The sequence below is a fragment of the Diplotaxodon limnothrissa genome, linkage group LG4, assembly GCF_057381915.1.
Source record: "Diplotaxodon limnothrissa isolate DT_005_m linkage group LG4, D_limnothrissa_male_GT1.1, whole genome shotgun sequence".
In the NCBI taxonomy this organism is placed as follows: Eukaryota; Metazoa; Chordata; class Actinopteri; order Cichliformes; family Cichlidae; genus Diplotaxodon; species Diplotaxodon limnothrissa.
The window spans coordinates 21,269,053-21,290,581 of NC_140599.1; the positions used below are offsets into that span (position 1 = coordinate 21,269,053).

A 21,529-nucleotide genomic window follows, 5' to 3' on the forward strand; every position below is an offset into this window, starting at 1 on the left:
ATAGCAATTGTATAAACACACACACAAACACGCCTTTAAAGTTTAAAGGCGTGAAATTGGACGGTCTAGCCTTCTGATTAGCGTCACCGCTGTCTCGGTGGAGTTTAATAAACTCGGCCGTCTGCTTCTTGCTATCTAAAATATAACCAGACACTGGTGTAAATTCTCGACTGTCTCATACTTCTGTTTAATAAGTTTTCTGTTTGACGTTTAGTCAGCTGTGTGAAAACCAAGGAGGAACCCACCCGGGGGATTAATAAAGTTTTATTTTATCTAATCTAATAACTTTAATCTCAGCCAAACCGATTTACTCACGAACAAACAAAACACTGAAAAAAGCCCAACAATAACATTTTTAGGTTGTCTAAGTGACTTATATATTACGTTTAACCCGAGCAGCGAAACTCCGCGGTGATCTGAAAATGATGTGCCGGGAGTTGTGCCGTTCTCGGCCGCATCAGTAACCCTCGAGCTCCCGGCTAGCTGTCGAGCTGGTGGGTAGCAGACGCCTCTGAAAACGTCGAAGCACTTTTGCAAATATGGGATATCTTGATAAACCGAGCAGATATTTGATGTTTACACAACTACTTTCTCGCCTGAAAGTATGTTAAAAGTTTATTTTGTGACCCAGAAAGATTAGTATGAGTAATTTTAAAACTTAGTAGCAGCCGCCATTGCTGGAAACTGGAGTTTGGCTGGGCCGCGCTATGAATTCTGGGATATGGTAGTAATTTGGACAGCCTTCGGCGCGTCGCTGTGACGTAATCGGTCTACAAATGCGGCCTCAGGAGGATGCAGCCCATGAATTGTATAATATAATCGCAGTATAATCGCAGCCTTTGCGGTTAGAAAATTGCACTTGATCATGTCGCGATATTATCGCAAATGCGATATATCGTTCAGCCCTAATTTTCACCGCCAAGCTTTTCGCTGGAAAATAACTATTAACTTGATAAATTGAGCAAATATCCATACCGGAGATCTGCATGGACTTTGGAGAAACGGACCTGATTTATTGTGAACATTTCGGACCTTGAAACCATCGCGGTGAGTCAGAAGCTGTTAAGCTAACCTTGAAGCTAAAAAGCTAACAAGAAGTTAACAGGGAATATAATGGCCCGATTTCAATGTTGTAGATCTGCGCGGGAGCGGATGAAGTGGACAAGATCCTCTCTGAGAGTTGAACAAGATCCTCTCTGAGAGTTGAACAAGATCCTCTCTGAGAGTTGAACAAGATCCTCTCTGAGAGTTGAACATTAGAAGTGTGCTGGTGAGTTAAACTGGGACTGGGCGAATCAGGCTAATTGAAAAGCTAACTAGCCTAATGCTCATAGCTGTAGCTGACCACGTTTTCACTGTGGGAGAACACACGGGGTTTCTCACTGAGTTCAGCCATTTTGAGCACTCAGCTTGTGTGCTGATGATGTTCTAGTATTACTTGTTGAATATTAAATGCACTAAAATTAGATGATGGAATAAGTTAATGTTGATCTTAAAGGTCATGAATCTACTTTATTTTGTTACATTTGATGCTCGAGCGGCACTGGATAGATGTCTGTGTGTATTCTTACTGTGCTGATACGTTACCACATACTGTAAAACTACAGCCTGTGGGTTTTTGTATATTCTTTTGGTAATTTTATTCTGTACATTGAGTGTAAATAATATATTGCTTCATTGCTATGCAGTGTAAAGCAATGCTCCTGTAATTCAGTTAAAGGGCAATACTGTAAAAAAATAATCTACCATAGTTTATGGTTTATTTCTGATTTCTGATAGAAATGTGCACCTTGACGATAGAATAAGCTGATTGTGATTTAAAGATTGCATTCATGATTAAGATGCACTGTATAGACTATAGTTAGAAATTAGAATTAATGTTTTGTGCTTGTTTTGTTATAGCACTTACATTATTTACATATGGCCATGTATATCATTAGAGTGTGAACTGAATTAGTAATAGTCCTGTTGTTTACAGGCTAGGTTTTTTTATGGGATCGTGAGACCTGGATCTCTTCCTGACGAGGAAGATGGCGAGCCTTTCCCTTTGAACCGAACCGAACCACAGCCATTCTGAGTTGGCCCAGAAGGGCAGGTTGCTCTTCTCTCACGAACAATTGCAACAGTGCGGTAGGACGAAATCGCACCAATCACAAACTTTTGACCTGTTGGATTTGACTTGACTGAACACTGACTATTAAGCCGGCAAGACTGACATATCTGAGCTCAGATAGGATTCTGACTGTTATTATTATTGCTGTCACTGTATTTTATTTTATGTTTTCATTCCTGTTCATAAAATGCTGTTAAATTGTTGCTAAATAGTTTAATACAATTCATAGCAACTTTACCTGTGGCTCCAGTCATTCTTCTCCACGCAACTCCCTTTATCCCTCCTGCGAATCTAGCTATTGGCCCATTCTCTCCATCTTACTTTAATTTCCCCTACCCTATCCTGTACTTGGCTACACTAAGCATCGTTATGCAGAAAGTTTTTTCCTGTTAAAAGGGTGTTTTTCTTTCCCTTTGTTGCCAACTGCTTGCTCATTTTGATTTTCAGGGTTTCTTTCTAATATTGTAGAGCTTTTAATCCTAGAATATAAAGTGCTTCGAGGCAACTGCTGCTGTGAATTGGCTCCATGTAAAGGAAATTTATTTTAAATTCCTTGAATTAATACACAGCTTACTGTACATGTGTAAAACTGGTAACTGTAACAGAAAGTTAATGAGGCTATGTTAGATATAACTGTTAAGTAAACTTACTTATTTTATGTATCCAAGCAGCCATGTAACTATTTCACTGACAGACGCTTCCCTTCAGGTAGAAAAAGTGTTGAAGCGACTGCAGTGTGTAAATCCAAGTATGGATTTTGTTTTAACAAAGAGAAAATAGGTCTTAAGAACACTTACAGTTAGTTTGCCTCTGTTGCAGCTACTTAGAAAGCGGACATTTAAGAGAGAGAAGTTAAAACATCTCTGTTTAGGACAGATGATTAACTGAGAGGCTGTGAGACATTTTTTAAAACTATGAATTATGCAAAGTTTCTTTAGAGGAATCCCAGAATAAAAATATAGACTTGCAAAAGAAAAAGCATAAATGTTAACCTACCAATGTTAATCGATTTTGCCCTGACCTCATGCTGTTATAATGGTCTAATAATAACTGAATATCTATTTTAAGACCAACTTTTTTGTTAGCCCCAGATGTTAATGATGAGGAGAAATCTCTCATGACTAGATGGTTAACAGACAAACAGACAGGAGTGAATAATTTCGATAGGACACTCTAATTCCCACAAAGAGCAAATGATCTTACTCCTGAACGATGGCACCACAGGAGCCAGGCTGCTATTTAAAACACAAGCCCAGACAAATAATTTGCGGCAGAGGTCTAAATAGACTTTTATAGTCTCCCTGAAGCACCACTTCTGACAAGAAGGCATTCATCATCTTACTAAATGGGTTGTGTAGTTCTGCAAAAATAAAGACTTGCGTTACTTGCCACTGTGTATTATATAAACAAACCACTGATTGATAGCGCTTGCCAGGACGGCGTGAAACACCTGAGTAACTCTGAAACAGCCAGATGTTTATGATGCAGCGCACATACAAGAAATCATTTGTGGATGAATTTGACTTTATCTTCAAACCACTTAAAACATAATCCAAGTGACAGCGGCTGGAACATTCATGAGATGAACTGATTGGACTTCTATTGCCTTACATGTTGAGTCTTTCTCTCAGAGATGATGGACAGCTCGAATGATGTTAATGTGCTGCTGTAATTGTGTCCTCGAAACACTGCAGAGGGGAGCGGTTCTGAGGGCACGAGAAAAGGAGAACTATTTGCCTATCTCATTTCTGCTTCTCCTTCAGAGTGGCATTCATCACCATTAGTGTTCATTAACATGAGTTAGTGCTCGTTAGGCAGCAGTATGCCAGCAGGAATCTGCAGCTTACCGCCAACATATCTCCTGCCTGTAATAGACACTGACTGAGTGTGAGAGTGGTGGAAGGATATGAAACAGGGAGGGAGAAGGCTGAGCAGGGTGGGGAAGGACTTGTCAATCTGTGCCTCAGAGGATTAGTGTAAATGTATCAGTAGGAGACTATAACTGTATTAAATAAACGTCAACAATCTCGGGGGCGGTGGTGGTGGGGGGGACTCCACCAAGCTGTGAAACAACCAAAAATAGACAGAAAGTCAAGCTGTTCATTTAACTTTGCTTATCATACTATTTGTGCCTACATTTACAATAGGGCTGAACGATATATCGCATTTGCGATAATATCGCGACATGATCAAGTGCAATTTTCTAACCGCAAAGGCTGCGATTATACTGCGATTATATTATACAATTCGTGGGCTGCATCCTCCTGAGGCCGCATTTGTAGACCGATTACGTCACAGTGACGCGCCGAAGGCTGTCCAAATTACTACCATATCCCAGAATTCATAGCGCGGCCCAGCCAAACTCCAGTTTCCAGCAATGGCGGCCGCTACTAAGTTTTAAAATTACTCATACTAATCTTTCTGGGTCACAAAATAAACTTTTAACATATTTTCAGGCGAGAAAGTAGTTGTGTAAACATCAAATATCTGCTCGGTTTATCAAGATATCCCATATTTGCAAAAGTGCTTCGACGTTTTCAGTGGCGTCTGCTACCCACCAGCTCGACAGCTAGCCGGGAGCTCGAGGGTTACTGATGCGGCCGAGAACGGCACAACTCCCGGCACATCATTTTCAGATCACCGCGGAGTTTCGCTGCTCGGGTTAAACGTAATATATAAGTCACTTAGACAACCTAAAAATGTTATTGTTGGGCTTTTTTCAGTGTTTTGTTTGTTCGTGAGTAAATCGGTTTGGCTGAGATTAAAGTTATTAGATTAGATAAAATAAAACTTTATTAATCCCCCGGGTGGGTTCCTCCTTGGTTTTCACACAGCTGACTAAACGTCAAACAGAAAACTTATTAAACAGAAGTATGAGACAGTCGAGAATTTACACCAGTGTCTGGTTATATTTTAGATAGCAAGAAGCAGACGGCCGAGTTTATTAAACTCCACCGAGACAGCGGTGACGCTAATCAGAACTAGCCTTCTGATTCAGGAGGCTAGACCGTCCAATTTCACGCCTTTAAATTTTAAAGGCGTGTTTGTGTGTGTGTTTATACAATTGCTATTATGTTTGCACTTTATGTGTAATGTTACTGACTGCAGAGATCAGTAAGATGTGTGTATTTTTTATTTATTAGTTTTATTTATTTAATATTATTTTTTAATTGAATGACTGTCTAGTAGTTCACAGATGTCGAAAAACTGAGTGTGGTAAAGCCACTGATTTTGTTTATGTATATTTCTGCAATCTGCACATTGTACTGACTTTCATTTTAATGTTTACACCAGGGTTCCTTGTCAGCACTTTATGCTCAGATGTTTGTAAGCTAAAAATAAACTATTGTGTATGTTCAAATATACTGTTGTGATTGAAGAAGTTAAATAAAAATGTCAGTCATCAATTCATGCATCACCTCATGTCATCATAACAGAGGTCTGTCTTCCAGGAAAGAACAGTTTAAAATTAATGTAATATAGTATTGGCCATACTATATGATGTATTGCTTGTCTTTGTTTAATAATACAGAAGACAAAGACCTTAAAAAATAATCGCATATCGCATCGCAATCGCAATATTGGGGCAAAAAATCGCAATTAGATTATTTTCCATAATCGTTCAGCCCTAGTTTAAAATTAATGTAATATAGTATTGGCCATACTATATGATGTATTGCTTGTCTTTGTTTAATAATACAGAAGACAAATACCTTAAAAAATAATCGCATATCGCATCGCAATCGCAATATTGGGGCAAAAAATCGCAATTAGATTATTTTCCATAATCGTTCAGCCCTAGTTTAAAATTAATGTAATATAGTATTGGCCATACTATATGATGTATTGCTTGTCTTTGTTTAATAATACAGAAGACAAATACCTTAAAAAATAATCGCATATCGCATCGCAATCGCAATATTGGGGCAAAAAATCGCAATTAGATTATTTTCCATAATCGTTCAGCCCTAATTTACAACTCTAAAAAGTAAAAATAGTCTCGTATGAACAAGACAAATAGGGAGTTTTAATTAGGTAAGAGCAAAAACAAGTGGGAGACTTGACGAAAACAGTGGCAGATTTTGATTTTTGGAAGGCCATACTGTGAATTGCTCCATTTGTTCAACTTGGAAAATTGTTGAGTTATATTTAAATCACGTAAAGGGGCTGGTTTTCTACTCAGACTGTAGCTCCATAAAAAAAAAGCAGATATCCATACTCTCCAAAGAATAAATCAGACTGCCTTTGGTGATCTCTCTGACCTTTTTGAGGCAATTTTACACATTTGTTTTTTTAACAAGCTGCTATGAAACCTGACACATCCACAGATCCATTACCTGAAGTGAACTGACACATTCATCTATCATTTTACACCAAGCTTACAATGTATACATGTAATAATGTTTGCAGCTCACTAAGCTAGAGGTCTCAAACTTATATTTGCTCATAGGCCACAAACTGTGGAATTTGATCCAAGTTGGCCCGAACAGTAAATGATAAGCTAATAATCGAAACAAACACAAAAATGCTCCACAGCCTCTCACAACAGTACAACAATAAGTCCACACAACCCGTCTCACTTAGTTTACTAAAATAAAGTGCTTCCAGGCTCATTTATAGTCGTTCTCAAATATGGTATGTTTGTACATGCACTTCACTGAATAATATATGCTTAGTTTTTCAAAGTAATGCAGTAAGAAGTGCAAACTTTTGGCACAATTAATGTCACAATTAATACAGAGATCCATTTTACACTCCTGCTGCACTCCCTTTTAAATATTTTCTAATCAGTTTGCAGTCTTCAAATCTGAGTGTTGTCCTTTATCTTTGTTAAATAAATTTAGAAAGTCTTACACTGGGTTTAAGAAATTTCTTTAGCAATTTGTTATTTTGTGCTAATATATCTATATATGAAATATATACAGTAAATATGTGGTTAAAAAGTCAAATTTGATACACAGCAGGTTAGAGGAGTATGCAGGTATACCCATGGGTGAAGATTGTTGGGACAGTAAAGACTTCCATATAAAAAAATAGCCCGTAGCACTGTGTGTTGGACCATGAAGACAAGGGCCAGAGGCCTGTTCTAGCTAGATTTTGTGTCAGATAGCTGACAGTTTGCTACTCGTACTCCCCTGTGTTACTATTTTGCCAACGTATCAGTCCTTCCTCTCTGCATTCTGCACTCACATAACCCCCCCAACCCCCACTCTCACTTTAGCTGTTGTTCAAATCTGGACTTGAAAAGCATCATTCCTGCTTCAGTGATCTCACAGGGCAGATAGGCACATCACATTTCTCTAGCACAGGCTGGTAACAAACAGGCTCTTTGTGCCTTAACAAGCCCTTTGGTGCACTGAATGAATCCTTTTTTGGTCACTGTAAATTAAAGCAATTGCAAATTGTGTCCCCTTGTGCTGCAGGTTATACTTATTACACAGAGGGGAACAAGTGCTATGATTACAAAGTGACACCAGCTGACACAGCTCTACCTCTTTTGACAACTGTTGTTGCTGAGGAGGGTAAATGGTGAAATAGAGGTTTCTGTAAAAGCTGCCATTTTGCAGCCCTTTCTGACAGTTATTTCACTTTTACTGGTGTCAAATTGTCAAATAATTTAAATTTATTTTTGATAATGAATGAGTAATTGTTTAGCCTGTGCTCTTAACATCAGTGAAAACTATTTTTCCCATTTAAATATTGGAACAAATTGTTTTCTTTATAGACTTTTGCATCTTTTCATGTCCTCCCCTGCTGTGCTGCTGGCATTTCTTTTTTGATTTCTAACTGAAAGAGTTTTGCTTGTTCTTTTAACGCAGTATATAACATAATTATTATATGACAGAAAATATCAGTTTTGTTCTGAAATCTATGAATCAATACAGAAAGTTCAGGGAAGAAAACACTATGCTGCAATTTGGGATTTCAACAGTGTTATATGAGACTGACTGGATCTAACTGCTGTGTTTAAGCAAAACTATAAGCCCACAACAAGTTCTGGATTGAATTGGTCTCATTACAAACAATAATAAATGGTTTCATATACACAAGTGGTCATGTGATTATTATTAATTTAATCCTTCATCAACTAATCTGTTCTGAGTGCTCCTGCTGTCCGAGTGCATCCATTACTTCCTAGTAGACAAAAAGAGAATTTTAAGATGACCTTGCAGAAATACTAATATTGACCTGCTGGCCATTATTAGTGGTACTGGCCTAGGTGCCTAACGATAAGGCCAAGTGTAGCCGACAGATGCCCCCCTAGTGATTCATAAAAGAAACTAAGTTAACTACATTTGTAAAAAATATTTTTCACCTAATAATTAAATCGTCCTGAATTTTATTCCTGAGAAATATCACAAAGTTTAGACAATAAGGTAACCATGCTACCCTAACTTTCAGTCTTCCTTCATATTCCTGATCCGATTAGTTATTTCATTCAAGTCTCCCCTTTGCACAGACCTCATTCATACTTTTCCCACTGGACAGTATGGGAAGAACTCCATAATGCCTTCCCCCAACCACCCCACCACAAATTACAATGACATAGTAATCAATCTCCATTTTCCTGATTGCCATTTGGTCATGATGTTGTTCAGCATTACAAAGTCAGATTGTACTTCCACTTATTCCAGTGACGATGAATAATGTAAGAGATGTCGCAGATAATTTTTTGACATTTGTGGCCCTGATCCAGCCACATCCTTTCACTTTTTAAAGACTACTGAAAAGCACACGTCAGGCATCGAAACCCGTGTCCCAGACCCACCCCAGACATCTTCACTAGCAGCTTCCTCTCATCCTCGACTCTGATCACTTACATGCACTACTTTTAAGGTGAATTTTGGAATGGACATGTGATGCAGTCATACTATGTACTTGCATAAAAGTGAGTACTATTTTGTTTTATGGACACAATTATTTAATCAAGAGAATGACTAACCTGTATGTTGTCAAAGGATGATTTGTTGGTGACGTCATACAGCAAGAGAAGAGCTGAAAGAAACAAAGCAAAAGATGCCATGTAGAAAGTTGTGGCATTAAAAAAAAACAACTGTCTTTAACCTTGATGCATTAACTTCATGTGAGTACCAACTTAATTTTGCAAACAAAAACATATAAAAGTTTAATATTTTCAAGGATTCTAATGAATATAAATGAAATACAGAGAGCCCCTAAGCTGTTCTAACTCTATGTAGCAGTTTACCTTACTCAAGAAAAAGAGACACTGCAGCTGAGAAAGGCAGCGCCCAAGGAGGGATGAACACGATGAGGACTGACAGCTATGCAACAAAGCTGAGGTCTGCCAGACTTGTGCTGCAGGTGTTTCTCACTCCTTTGCAATTGGTCACCACTAAGTGGATGAAGTCAGGACACATTAAAATCATAACCTGCAAGTCTCTGTTTTATTGGATATCTTTCTGCTATCTGAATTCAACATCTTATCCAGCTTTTTTCTATTACTAATGTTAAAATGCCAGCAGGTGTCAGCTTCAGGTGTTTGGTTAGTATCTTCCCCTCACAAATCTGAAGGTTTTTGCACTGTAGAACACATGGCACAGTCAAGCTAAGCTTTAAATGAAGAGATTGTGAGGATAGAAGAAGGGAACTGATAAAAAGCAACAATTAAAGAAAAACAGCCAAGCTATTAAGATGAAATAGGGGACCACTTCCCATCACTGTGGCTCCAAGACAGAGGTAGACTAATAGGTAACGGAAGAATCTTTATTATGAAAGCATACTCACAACTTTCACGTCACAGTTTATGCTGTAAAATTTGTATTTTTAGACTTTTATTGGCTCTACCCTTGAGATGTTTTTCTGCCTGCCTGGCTCTTCTTGTTTGTGTAGGTGAATTTCTTTATTTCTGTTGATTCCTCTTATATTTTGAAGGTTATTCTTTCTTATATCCATTCTCTTCCCTGTCCCATTACTATCGGACCTTGCATTACTCCCTGATGTGTATTTAGACTCAGTTCCAGTATGGCCCATTGACTTAGTTTCTTGTCCAAGTGAACAGTACACCACCTTGAATCAGCGTCCAAACCAGCTTTGAGATTGTGGACTCACTACACATACAAATACAACTTCTTTCCTCACTCATCATTTCTGGATGGACTCAGTAATAGAAATAAATGGTTTTTGGGGAAAGGTTGTACATGACTTTGTACTCTTTTCTAAAAGGTGTTCCATTATTTATAAATTATAAAAAAGACAGATGACCAAATAGGAGCATTTTTGGAGGTTTTGTTGTAAAAGCTGGTATAAAATTGTCCATCACAAAGCAAAAAAAGTGAACGACAGGCATACATAGATCTGACAGTGGTAAAAATGTTGCAGAAGATTGGTGTCCTTCCATCTGAGACAGCTGAGGGCATTTGGAGCTTATCAGTGTATTTAAGAGTCTGTTCGGCAGCTCCAAGTGTGATTCCCCACTGAGGAGTTACTTTTTATGCAGTCTGAAATAACTGGATTAACTAATCCCTTTTTCTACACCAAATGGCCTGTATATAATTTAGAGATGTAGCTTGGACAAATTAAGTTTTTAATACTGAAATGCACCAGTCTTCTGTTTTAGCCCACCTCTTCTGTTCTGTGTCTGTCTGTCTTTAATTCATAACTTGTTCTGATCTTGGTTTTAATGCAGTGCTTGTGTAGATAAAATTTGTATGCCTTGCTTTAACTTAACTACAGGAAATGTCCCAGTGCTGAAACAATAACCACAGATTTCTTTTGAATTGAGCTAAAAAAAAAAAATACCTGATGACTGTCTGCATTTTTCTCCCACACACCAAATACGCTGCCTATCCACCAACATCTAAAATAATCCCGCTGTTCTCTCCATGTCCTCTTGCAGAACAATTCCTAATTCAGAGTCTCTTTATGCTCCTACACTTCTCTCTCTGCGTTGCTACCTTAGCTGTGGAGCCCCTGGCTCCAGCTCTACTCCGATAGCCTAAATATTATTTCACTGACAAATGGCTTCATTTATAATTGTCCATTTCAGCTTCATGAAGGAGTGCAAATCCACCGAGTGTAAACAGGGAGGAGAAGGAATTGTTTGACTTTTCCAAACTGAATGAAGTGGAAATACATGGAAATGCCAAAATGTCACAAATAAATCATAAAACAATTACAGTTTCCTGTGGGTCTGATCAGTTTTTTGGGGGACTTTGACAATTTTCTTGTGTGGATTTTGGCATTGGATATAGTATAAGGTTTGGTCAAAAAGATCTGCAACTCCACCAAAATTCATATCTAATTTGCTTGTCTCCTTGTGCACATGCTGACCGCTTCAAGCATCGCTGCAGTTTTCGGATCACCCCATTCTGACTGCATCTATATTATGACTGCATTTTAAGGAAGATGATACAGACGCCAGGTTGGTGAGTAGTGATGATGTTTGTTAGGCTCAAACTGCTTTATTAATGATGCCTTGTGATGTTACAGTAGAACTGAAGCATTAAGAAAACATTAAAAGTCTGACCCTGGTGGACGACTTCACAATGAATGTGCCTGTGCATGCAGAAATAAATACAGAGCATGAGCGCTGTCTTTGGGCTCGAGAATTCTGCTCTTCAGTTGAAGGCTGGGGTTTAGTCTCTAGGTTGTAGTCAGAGAAGCAGTTCTCTTTCTCAGTGATGATCTTCAACAATGTGGTTGGACCAATCTGACACAAAAGTTGATATTTGTTGTCTGTAAGCAAGATTTCAGAACAGGAATTCCACAGAGTGATCCAAAACACAGGAGCTGTGGGAGTGGTGCCAAGCTACCCATGGATACCACCTTAAAGACGAGTCAATTTAATGCAGGACTTTAAAGATTTAACATTTGGAAAAGAAAATTGAACATGTTTTATAAACATTTAATCTTGTGGTACACAGCTTGCATATAGTTGCAAAATTAATTAAAATAAAACGCCTTGTGCTGTAAAGCACTTAAACATTTATGTACCATTTCAGTCATAGCCTTGCCCCAAGGTCTCTTTGCATTAGCAGTACATTGACGTAGACAGACGTATAAAGCAGCTTCAAAACAATCAGAAATAACACAAAACCTGCAACAGCTGCCTGGTTACATGAAGAAGCAGAAAAAAGTTACACTGCTGGAAATAACTTTGGTTTGTTTGCAGGCTTTGGGGGAAGCACAGAACACAGCATGAAGACAGACAGGGAGATCAAACTGTGTGAGCTTTGGAAAGCTGGGGAACCACTACAGCAGACCTTTTGCACAACGCTTCAGAGACTTCAAAAATCGACTGACAGTCTGGTCCTGAAACGGGAGTTTGTTCAGATTAAACAACGTTGCACAGATTCAGTCAGCAGCACTTATAGGCTTGGTATCAACATGAGTTTTGAAGCGATGTGTGAAGGTGTGTGCCAATAGGCACAAAGAAAGAGTTTTGTGCAAAGAAAAGTCTACACTATTTCAATGAACCTGTCACAGTTTTATTAATGCTGCAGTGGCCACAAAAAAAATTTAATATTCACATCACATCCTGGATATTTTTCTCCAATAGCAGTTCAGGCTTTATTAAATTCTTGTCTCACACACGCTCTTAGAGCGGCATTAAAAGAACCTAAAGTTGATTAGGATGTTGGAACATTCTCTCATTTGCTCCACGGCAGTAATGGAAAAATAACAGAATTCCGACACAAAGACGAGTAAGGCTACATTCCAGACATGCGTGATGTGGTTTTGAGAAAACAAGATATGTCCCCAGGGCATCTTGCCTGGAACTTACCCTGCTAAAAGTCTGTTAGGGTCCCCTTATTACAGGAGACAGAGACGATTCGGTGAAACTGGTGTAATTACGCAGGCTGACCGCCAAACCCTAGCATAGATAATACACGGAAACAGATGATTTTGTTCTATCATTTATGCATAGTTGGTCATACACCAAACCAAACCCCAGCTTAAGTTCCACAAACTTAAATTGATTTAAACAGGCACACTGACCCAGATGGTTGATCCCACAAGAATCCCCAAATGACCAGAGATTATAAGATGAAAGGAAGTGATGCAGTCACATAAGTGCACAAAATCACAAACACATACTGAAACATTCAGTGAATATCAAGCAGAAAAAACAAAACAAAACATAGAAGCAGAGCTGATATTTACTTACTCAAAGACAGGTTAGGTCTGCTTAGAAATCTGAATTAAACAGTAATTTTTATTTAGTAATTCCTTGGTGAACATTATTTAGTAAGGATAAGATCCTGGATAGGTAAAAGCCTGAGAAATCAGAGTATGTTTGTTCAGATTTAGTGTATCATGCACCAGGTTATTCACATTTGATCAAAGACACTTCCAAAAAAGACTTTTAACACGATTACCAACTCCATGATAACTCAATGTAATGTCACAACTAAGAGCTTTCTAATTAACTTACATAGTGACTAATGCCGTCAAGATGAATACAAAGTAGACATAAACACACGCTGACTCACACCCATATGTGATGACTGATTACACATCATCAGAGAGTCCCCGAATCCTGAAATTGCTGCCCTTCTATCTCAGCTGAAGTGTTATAAAGCTTCAGCGCTTGACAATTCTGCAGCGTGGAACAAAAGCAATCTCTTCTACGCTTTGATACGAAAAAGGCTGTGAAATACAACTGCTGTAAAAGTTTAGTTTGATGGCAATGCATTGTCTTTGAAAACATCAACACTCCCTTTCATTGTGTGCAGTGTATGAACTCGAATCCAATGCCAGTCACAAAATATTCATGTAATGGGAGGAAAAATAAAGTTCGCAATTTGCATACAAATTCACTGGCTTTCATTGCATAATGGCTGAATGGCAGCTGCATATAATAACACATTTTGACAAGAACAAAGTTAAATCATTAGTATAATAATCAGGAAAAGATATTAAAGTGTGTATTTGTGTGTGTCTCACCGTGGGCATCACGGTAGTAGGCATGAGTGACACTGCGGAACCGCTCTTGTCCAGCTGTGTCCCAGATCTGCAGATAATTAGAGAGAGAGGTGATCATTGAAATAGAAGAAGAAGTTTCAGTCTTTTTAATAAGCCTTATGTTTGCTCACTCAGCTGGAAGGCACTCACTGTGAAACCACCCATTCAATTCACTCTGTGATTTTGGATAAGCATAGAATATGGTAATTAGATCTATGGGACTCAAACTATCTTACTAACACAGCACTGAAAAGGACTGGTAGCTCTCAACAACACCGGCAGAATTGTTCTGGCTAGTGTGCAAATAATTTCCTTTGTACTTTTCACATACAACAAAAAACGATGGTATTAATTAAAGTCAACTTTCTGTACATTGGAAAAATGTGGGTACTGTGTAAATTAATTCCAATTCAAGCTCATATTTTATCACCAGCTAGTCAGTTTCATCAGTCTTCTATCTGTTGCTAGGGAGGTTGTCTATACTGAGTATCAAAAGTTGTTGCTGGAAGCAAGGTTTGTAAAAATATTGATATGATTGGTTAAACCAAACCAGTCACAGGCCATTTCACTAAAAGATGCCAAAACATCTTTGGTCACTGCAGCCACCTCTATTTGTAATTTGGTCCATAATCATTAGTATAGAAATATTACCCAATTTGCAGCTTGAAGCTCATACCATAGATTGGATATATACAGTAGTAAAAATTTCTTTTGTCAGATTTATTTTTTTACCTCAGTCAGGGTCATAACACTGAACAGAAATCACCTGGCTGATACTAAGTTTTCCAATCTTAGTGGAATTGGCTCATTAAGTCTTTCTCCCCCATCAGCGCTGTATCTCCCCAGAGTTTGGCTCCAATGGCAGTAATGTTTTCTACTCGCTATGACAGACCTATGATAATGACTTCAACCTATCAACGTGTTTATTTAACAGTAAATAAATATGGCATTTCAAGATGTCTGTCAATAATCTCCACCTTTGTAGGGACAGGTTATATACCAGACTATGTTTTTAGAATATTATCTTAATAAATTAGATTTCTTACCTGGAGCTTCACCTTGACTCCATCAATGTTCAGGACTTTATTCTGAAAATGAAAGATAGAAATGATGTAGGTAAGCAGTGATGTAAATGACAGTACCTAAATTTAGGCATGTTTTCCAACTTGCAACAATATTTTTCTGTATATGGCACAAGCACCCTGATGTGTGTATGTGTAGAGCATCCTCTAGTCTCTTCCTTCCACAGTCTCCTCTCCACTCAATCAATATTGCATGTGTGCACCTTACTTTGCCCCCTTTTTGAAGCAGCCTCGCCTTTTTCCTCCAGAGGATTAACCCCTTTGCTCTCCTTACCTGCCTTTTTTTTTTAATTAATCTTATGGAGACACTCCTCTGATCTGATTCAATCTGCTCTAACACACAGCTCAGTGATGCTCAGCCAAATGGACCTGGCAGGTTTGAGGTTGACCTGGTCTTGACAGCCGGTTTCACACCCTTCCATCAGGTTTCTGTTTTGTCAAAATTATACAAAAAAAGATTTGGTTCAAAAAAATAAAATAAAAAATAAAATAAAATCATGACTCATTTACAGAAATATTTATTTTTAACCCAATGATCAACACTAGTCACTGTAGTCCATATGTGCACCTGACTGTGGACGTACTGTGGACTGTGTAGTCCACCTGACCTAAGAGTAAACGTCACAGTTTTTCCGCGCGCTTTCTTCCATGATCATCATGTAAATAAAGTAATAAATAAAACCATTCGGACAAAGTGAACTAGGCTAAAAGATCTAAAAAAGGAACACGTCATACCATGATCTAAAGAAACAATGTCCTTGACAGGCCTTGGCTGCCCTACCAACCTTATTCCAATAACATCTAAAGAACTGCAGACCTTGTCTCAGGCTACGTTCACACTGCAGGTCTTAATGCTCAATTCTGATTTTTTGATCAAATCCAATTGTTTTGTCTGCTTGTTCACACTACAAATAAAATGGGACAGCAAACGTGCTGTAGTGTGAACCCTCAAAGCGGCCCGCATGTGCAAAAGAAGACGTCACACACAACGCCTTCTGTTTAGAAGTCAAACAGTATTGTTTGACTGATGGCCCTTAATATAAAGACTTGTTTCAGACTTTACGTTTCACAATTTTGCTTTAAGTTATAAAGTTATTTTGTTATTTACATATGGCCTAATATTTATCCTTATTGCTGTTTTAGAGAGGAGCGGTGCTTCAAAGGATAGTTGCAGATTTCTGTCAGTATCTGCAGATTATACGGTACAAATAAAATGTCTTCCCAACAGTTTTACTAACATCTACACTGGATGGCCAGGAAGCGTTCACGATCTTATCGGGCGCTGACAATTAGCGTCTGTCTTGTGCCAGTGACGGAAAAGACTGCTTTAATGCGACATGACCATTCAAACAGCAGTCGCTTTCTAAAACATCAGATATGTATCGGATTCAGTACCACATACGAAAGTGACCCAGATTGGATTTGAAAATATCGGGTTTGTGCCATTCACACTGTCATACCATGATCGGATATTAGGGCTGAACGATATATCGCATTTGCGATAATATCGCGACATGATCAAGTGCAATTTTCTAACCGCAAAGGCTGCGATTATACTCTGGACATGTCCAAATTCATGGGCTGCATCCTCCTGAGGCCGCATTTGTAGACCGATTACGTCACAGCGACGCGCCGAAGGCTGTCCAAATTACTACCATATCCCAGAATTCATAGCGCGGCCCAGCCAAACTCCAGTTTCCAACAATGGCGGCCGCTACTAAGTTTTAAAATTACTCATACTAATCTTTCTGGGTCACAAAATAAACTTTTAAAATATTTTCAGGCGAGAAAGTAGTTGTGTAAACATCAAATATCTGCTCGGTTTATCAAGATATCCCATATTTGCAAAAGTGCTTCGACGTTTTCAGAGGCGTCTGCTACCCACCAGCTCGACAGCTAGCCGGGAGCTCGAGGGTTACTGATGCGGCCGAGAACGGCACAACTCCCGGCACATCATTTTCAGATCACCGCGGAGTTTCGCTGCTCGGGTTAAACGTAATATATAAGTCACTTAGACAACCTAAAAATGTTATTGTTGGGCTTTTTTCAGTGTTTTGTTTGTTCGTGAGTAAATCGGTTTGGCTGAGATTAAAGTTATTAGATTAGATAAAATAAAACTTTATTAATCCCCCGGGTGGGTTCCTCCTTGGTTTTCACACAGCTGACTAAACGTCAAACAGAAAACTTATTAAACAGAAGTATGAGACAGTCGAGAATTTACACCAGTGTCTGGTTATATTTTAGATAGCAAGAAGCAGACGGCCGAGTTTATTAAACTCCACCGAGACAGCGGTGACGCTAATCAGAAGGCTAGACCGTCCAATTTCACGCCTTTAAATTTTAAAGGCGTGTTTGTGTGTGTGTTTATACAATTGCTATTATGTTTGCACTTTATGTGTAATGTTACTGACTGCAGAGATCAGTAAGATGTGTGTATTTTTTATTTATTAGTTTTATTTATTTAATATTATTTTTTAATTGAATGACTGTCTAGTAGTTCACAGATGTCGAAAAACTGAGTGTGGTAAAGCCACTGATTTTGTTTATGTATATTTCTGCAATCTGCACATTGTACTGACTTTCATTTTAATGTTTACACCAGGGTTCCTTGTCAGCACTTTATGCTCAGATGTTTGTAAGCTAAAAATAAACTATTGTGTATGTTCAAATATACTGTTGTGATTGAAGAAGTTAAATAAAAATGTCAGTCATCAATTCATGCATCACCTCATGTCATCATAACAGAGGTCTGTCTTCCAGGAAAGAACAGTTTAAAATTAATGTAATATAGTATTGGCCATACTATATGATGTATTGCTTGTCTTTGTTTAATAATACAGAAGACAAAGACCTTAAAAAATAATCGCATATCGCATCGCAATCGCAATATTGGGGCAAAAAATCGCAATTAGATTATTTTCCATAATCGTTCAGCCCTATCGGATATGGGTAAAAAAAAAAAATCGGATTTGATGAGCTTTCGCCTGCAGTGTGAACGTAGCCTAAGTCGTGTTGTATCGTGTTCAGGTTATTGTTGAATCATGAATTTTGACCTAAGAACCTCATCATGATGATCCCAAAGACTTTTGGGAAGGTATTCTGTGGACTGATGAGACAAAAGTTAAAATTTTGCTATATCTGGTAAAACTAACAGCATTTCATAAAAAGAACTTCATACCAGTCACGTGGTGGTGAACCATCTACACTTGTTGAATCATCGACTTTAAAAAAAAAAACCCAAAAAAACCCCCCCCAAAAAAACCAGCTAGTAAAAATGATACTTTTCACCAGAGTTAGTACTTTTCTTCCTGAGAGGAACAAAAGTCAGCAAGAAGTGTCACAACATTTATTCTAGTAGTCATCAAGACATTTCACCAACACCACAAAGCTCAGACTTATGGGACACAATTTCTACAGTCTATATTTTGAGTGACTTTAGTCATTAGACTAGATCTTTAGATCTACTTTAGTAGGAGAACTGACCACCTGCCATTGCCACCCCATCATCCATCCATCCATGTATGTCTGGGAAGCTTTGCCCAGACTTCTCTCTTCTCACCCACCTCCTCTAGCTCTCAGAAAAATTGAAGCATTCTCAAGCCAGTCAAGGGTGTCCTTGGTCTGCCCCAGAATCTCCATGCAAAAAAAGGAAAAAAAACAAAACAAACCAAAACAGTAGCTGGCTCATTTTTATACAGAAGGCTCTGCAGTGAGTCCCTACTAAAAGACAAAGTCCCCCCACAAAGTATTTCAAAGGGTGAGGTCCGACAAAACCTGGAGGAAGCTCTTCCCTGTATTTTAAGGATCCACGACCTCATTCTTTCCGTCACTACCCACAGATTGTGGGCATAGGTCAAGGGTAAATCGACGGCATTACCGACACACTCAGCTTTTTCTTCACTGCACTGTATACGTGTACATTGTTTGTGTCACTGAATATGCTGCTACCATCCATTTGTCAATGCCCCATTGCTTTTCTGCCACACATTAACAAAACCCTGATATACTCTAACTCCTCCACCTAAGGCAGTAGCTCATAAAGAGTGGGTAACACACTCTGTATGAGTTACCTAAAGACCATGTTTCTCAGGCATGGAGGTGCCAATATTCATCTCAGCCTCTTTGTGCTGGGAAACCTGGAGAAAAATGATAAGCACTGACTGTTCAGTCACTTAATGCAAACAGTAGGAAACATTTTGGAAAATCAAAGTTTTCTTTAAAACAAGAGATCAGATGCTTGGAGGGATCAGACGACTTTTATAGTTCATTTGAACCTGGTAAACACTGAATGGAGGAAGATAAATATGAGCAACATTAAAATACATTGTTTATTGTCTGTCTTTTCTTGCTATTACCCTACTTTAGATTAGAAAACAGAAGCACTACTGAGACAAAAAACAACTCTCAACTCACAGTGTTAATGACAAAAAAATAAAATAAAGATTTTACTTTATACTGATTATAGGTTGTAGCTACTCGACAGGGCATCTAACACATTAAATGCAATGAATAAGAGTCTGTACAAGTTGGAGGAAATCAGCTATATTTTTTCCGAGATGAAACAAGGAAGTAATCTAGCTCTCGATTCACTGCTCCTCAGTTGAAACTATAGCTAGCTTACCAAATGCTGAAAAATGTTTGTAAACTCAAGTGATGGATCCAAAAAAGGGGAAAAACTCATACCAGGTAGTCCAAATGAAAAAATTCCCTGTACACTGAAACACACTGCTTGACATCTGTGACGTATTTTATTACTCGAGAGTACCCAAACTTAAATCAGCTGCTACACCAGAAAGAAGTTCAAGGTTAGTGAACATTTCAACTAAAATCACAAGTTGTAGTGAAATGACCTAAAACTGAAATCACACACACACACACACACACACACACACACACACACACACACACACACACACACTGAACCAAGGAATTAACTTTTCCTACTTTTTCCAATGTTTCCTTTTTCCTACTTTATTTCCTTTCAGTTTTGCATCTATCTCCACATTTTACTTTTCTCTTCTTTTACTCTTCTTTCACTTATTCTCTCTTTAATTACTTTCTTTTTCCCCTTCCAAATTTTTCCATGTTTCTCTTCATTTTTTATTCATCTCCATCCCTTTTTCTTTCATTTATATTTCCTACTTAGCTTTACATCATGCCTCCCTTCAAACCCTTTCTATGATTTCTTATTACTTTAATTCTTCTTACTCCATCTGTTTTTTTATTTCCTGTTACTAAAAATTCTGTTATTTTAAACATGTAAGTCATCCCTTATGTTACCTATATGTATCTGAAGCTTTCGTGATCATTAATTTTTTTACTCATATGGCTCTCTTTGTGAGGTACAGTGTGGGTTTTAGCAGAGAGTTAGTGGCCTAGGAGTGCATTCATTAATGTCCTCAGAGAAATAGCCATATGGTGTGTGTGTGTGTGTGTGTGTGTGTGTGTGTGTGTGTGTGTGTGTGTGTGTGTGTGTGTGTGTGTGTGTGTGTGTGTGTGTGTCAGATGCATTAAAACACCACTGTTACTGTGGTCACAGGGGCAAATATTTCAATTTAGGTGCTTTTTATGCTTGAATGATTCATAAGTCAGTGTTTAGTGGTTTAACAAAGAATTAAAAAAAAAATAATTAAATAACCATTTTGAAACTGAAAAAGTAGCCAATGTCCAAAGAAAAACGAAAAGAAAGACAGGCTACTAGGAAGGAAAATATAAAGAGACATAGGACACAGCACTGCATTTCTTCACATTGAATTTCTGTTTTCTGTGAGTTAATGTCTGCTAGAGGAGGTCAAGATGCCCTTCATTGTTCTACTATGCCAATGTGCATTATATCAGTCGGTGCTGTGGCAATGCTGAAAAGCCTCCTCCTAACATCATCCCCTCTGGGATATTCTGAGAGTTGCTGATGACCTTCTAATTCCCTGATCCCTGAGGAGAAACCCAAGATATTCAGCCCTGACTAGATGCTGCTAATCCTCCAGCAGGGCACTTAGAAATAGATATGGTCCTTGTTAATGTCTTCAGTTGATCTACCTCCCTGAGAGTCACAAAGAAGGAACGCCATACATATTCATGGGGAACTCAAGCTTGAAGCTACTTTCTAAGTGTTTTCTGATAGGAATTAGTCTCAAAGGACCACGTCCCTGTTGTTGTTGTGTCTAAAAACTATCTGTAATGTGCTTGGAGGGTTCATGAATATTTAGTGACCCATAAAAAAAGACTCACGATAACACTGGGCTGAGTATTTTGGGTGGTTACTCTTGAGGCTTGATTGCACTGATAATTATGTTGGATTTGTTAATAGGAAAATCAGGCAGAACAGAATGTAATGAAACAGTGAGCTGGATAAAATATAATATATTTGAGCAGCTTATATAACAGAATCACATTTTGTGGGACAGAAAAT

General features: G+C 38.3%; 1 protein-coding gene across 1 annotated transcript in view; it reads right to left on the minus strand.

Moving 5' to 3' along the window:
* The window catches only part of LOC146633740 (ras-related protein Rab-26-like), a 58,529-nt gene that overhangs the window by 18,721 nt on the left and 18,279 nt on the right, over positions 1-21,529 (minus strand). Inside the window, exons 3-5 of the mRNA XM_085352460.1 lie at positions 15,085-15,126; positions 14,021-14,087; positions 9,057-9,109 (exon numbers count right to left, since the gene is read on the minus strand). Coding sequence (XP_085208586.1) covers positions 9,057-9,109; positions 14,021-14,087; positions 15,085-15,126 — 162 coding nt within the window. The remainder of the gene's footprint in view (positions 1-9,056; positions 9,110-14,020; positions 14,088-15,084; positions 15,127-21,529) is intronic.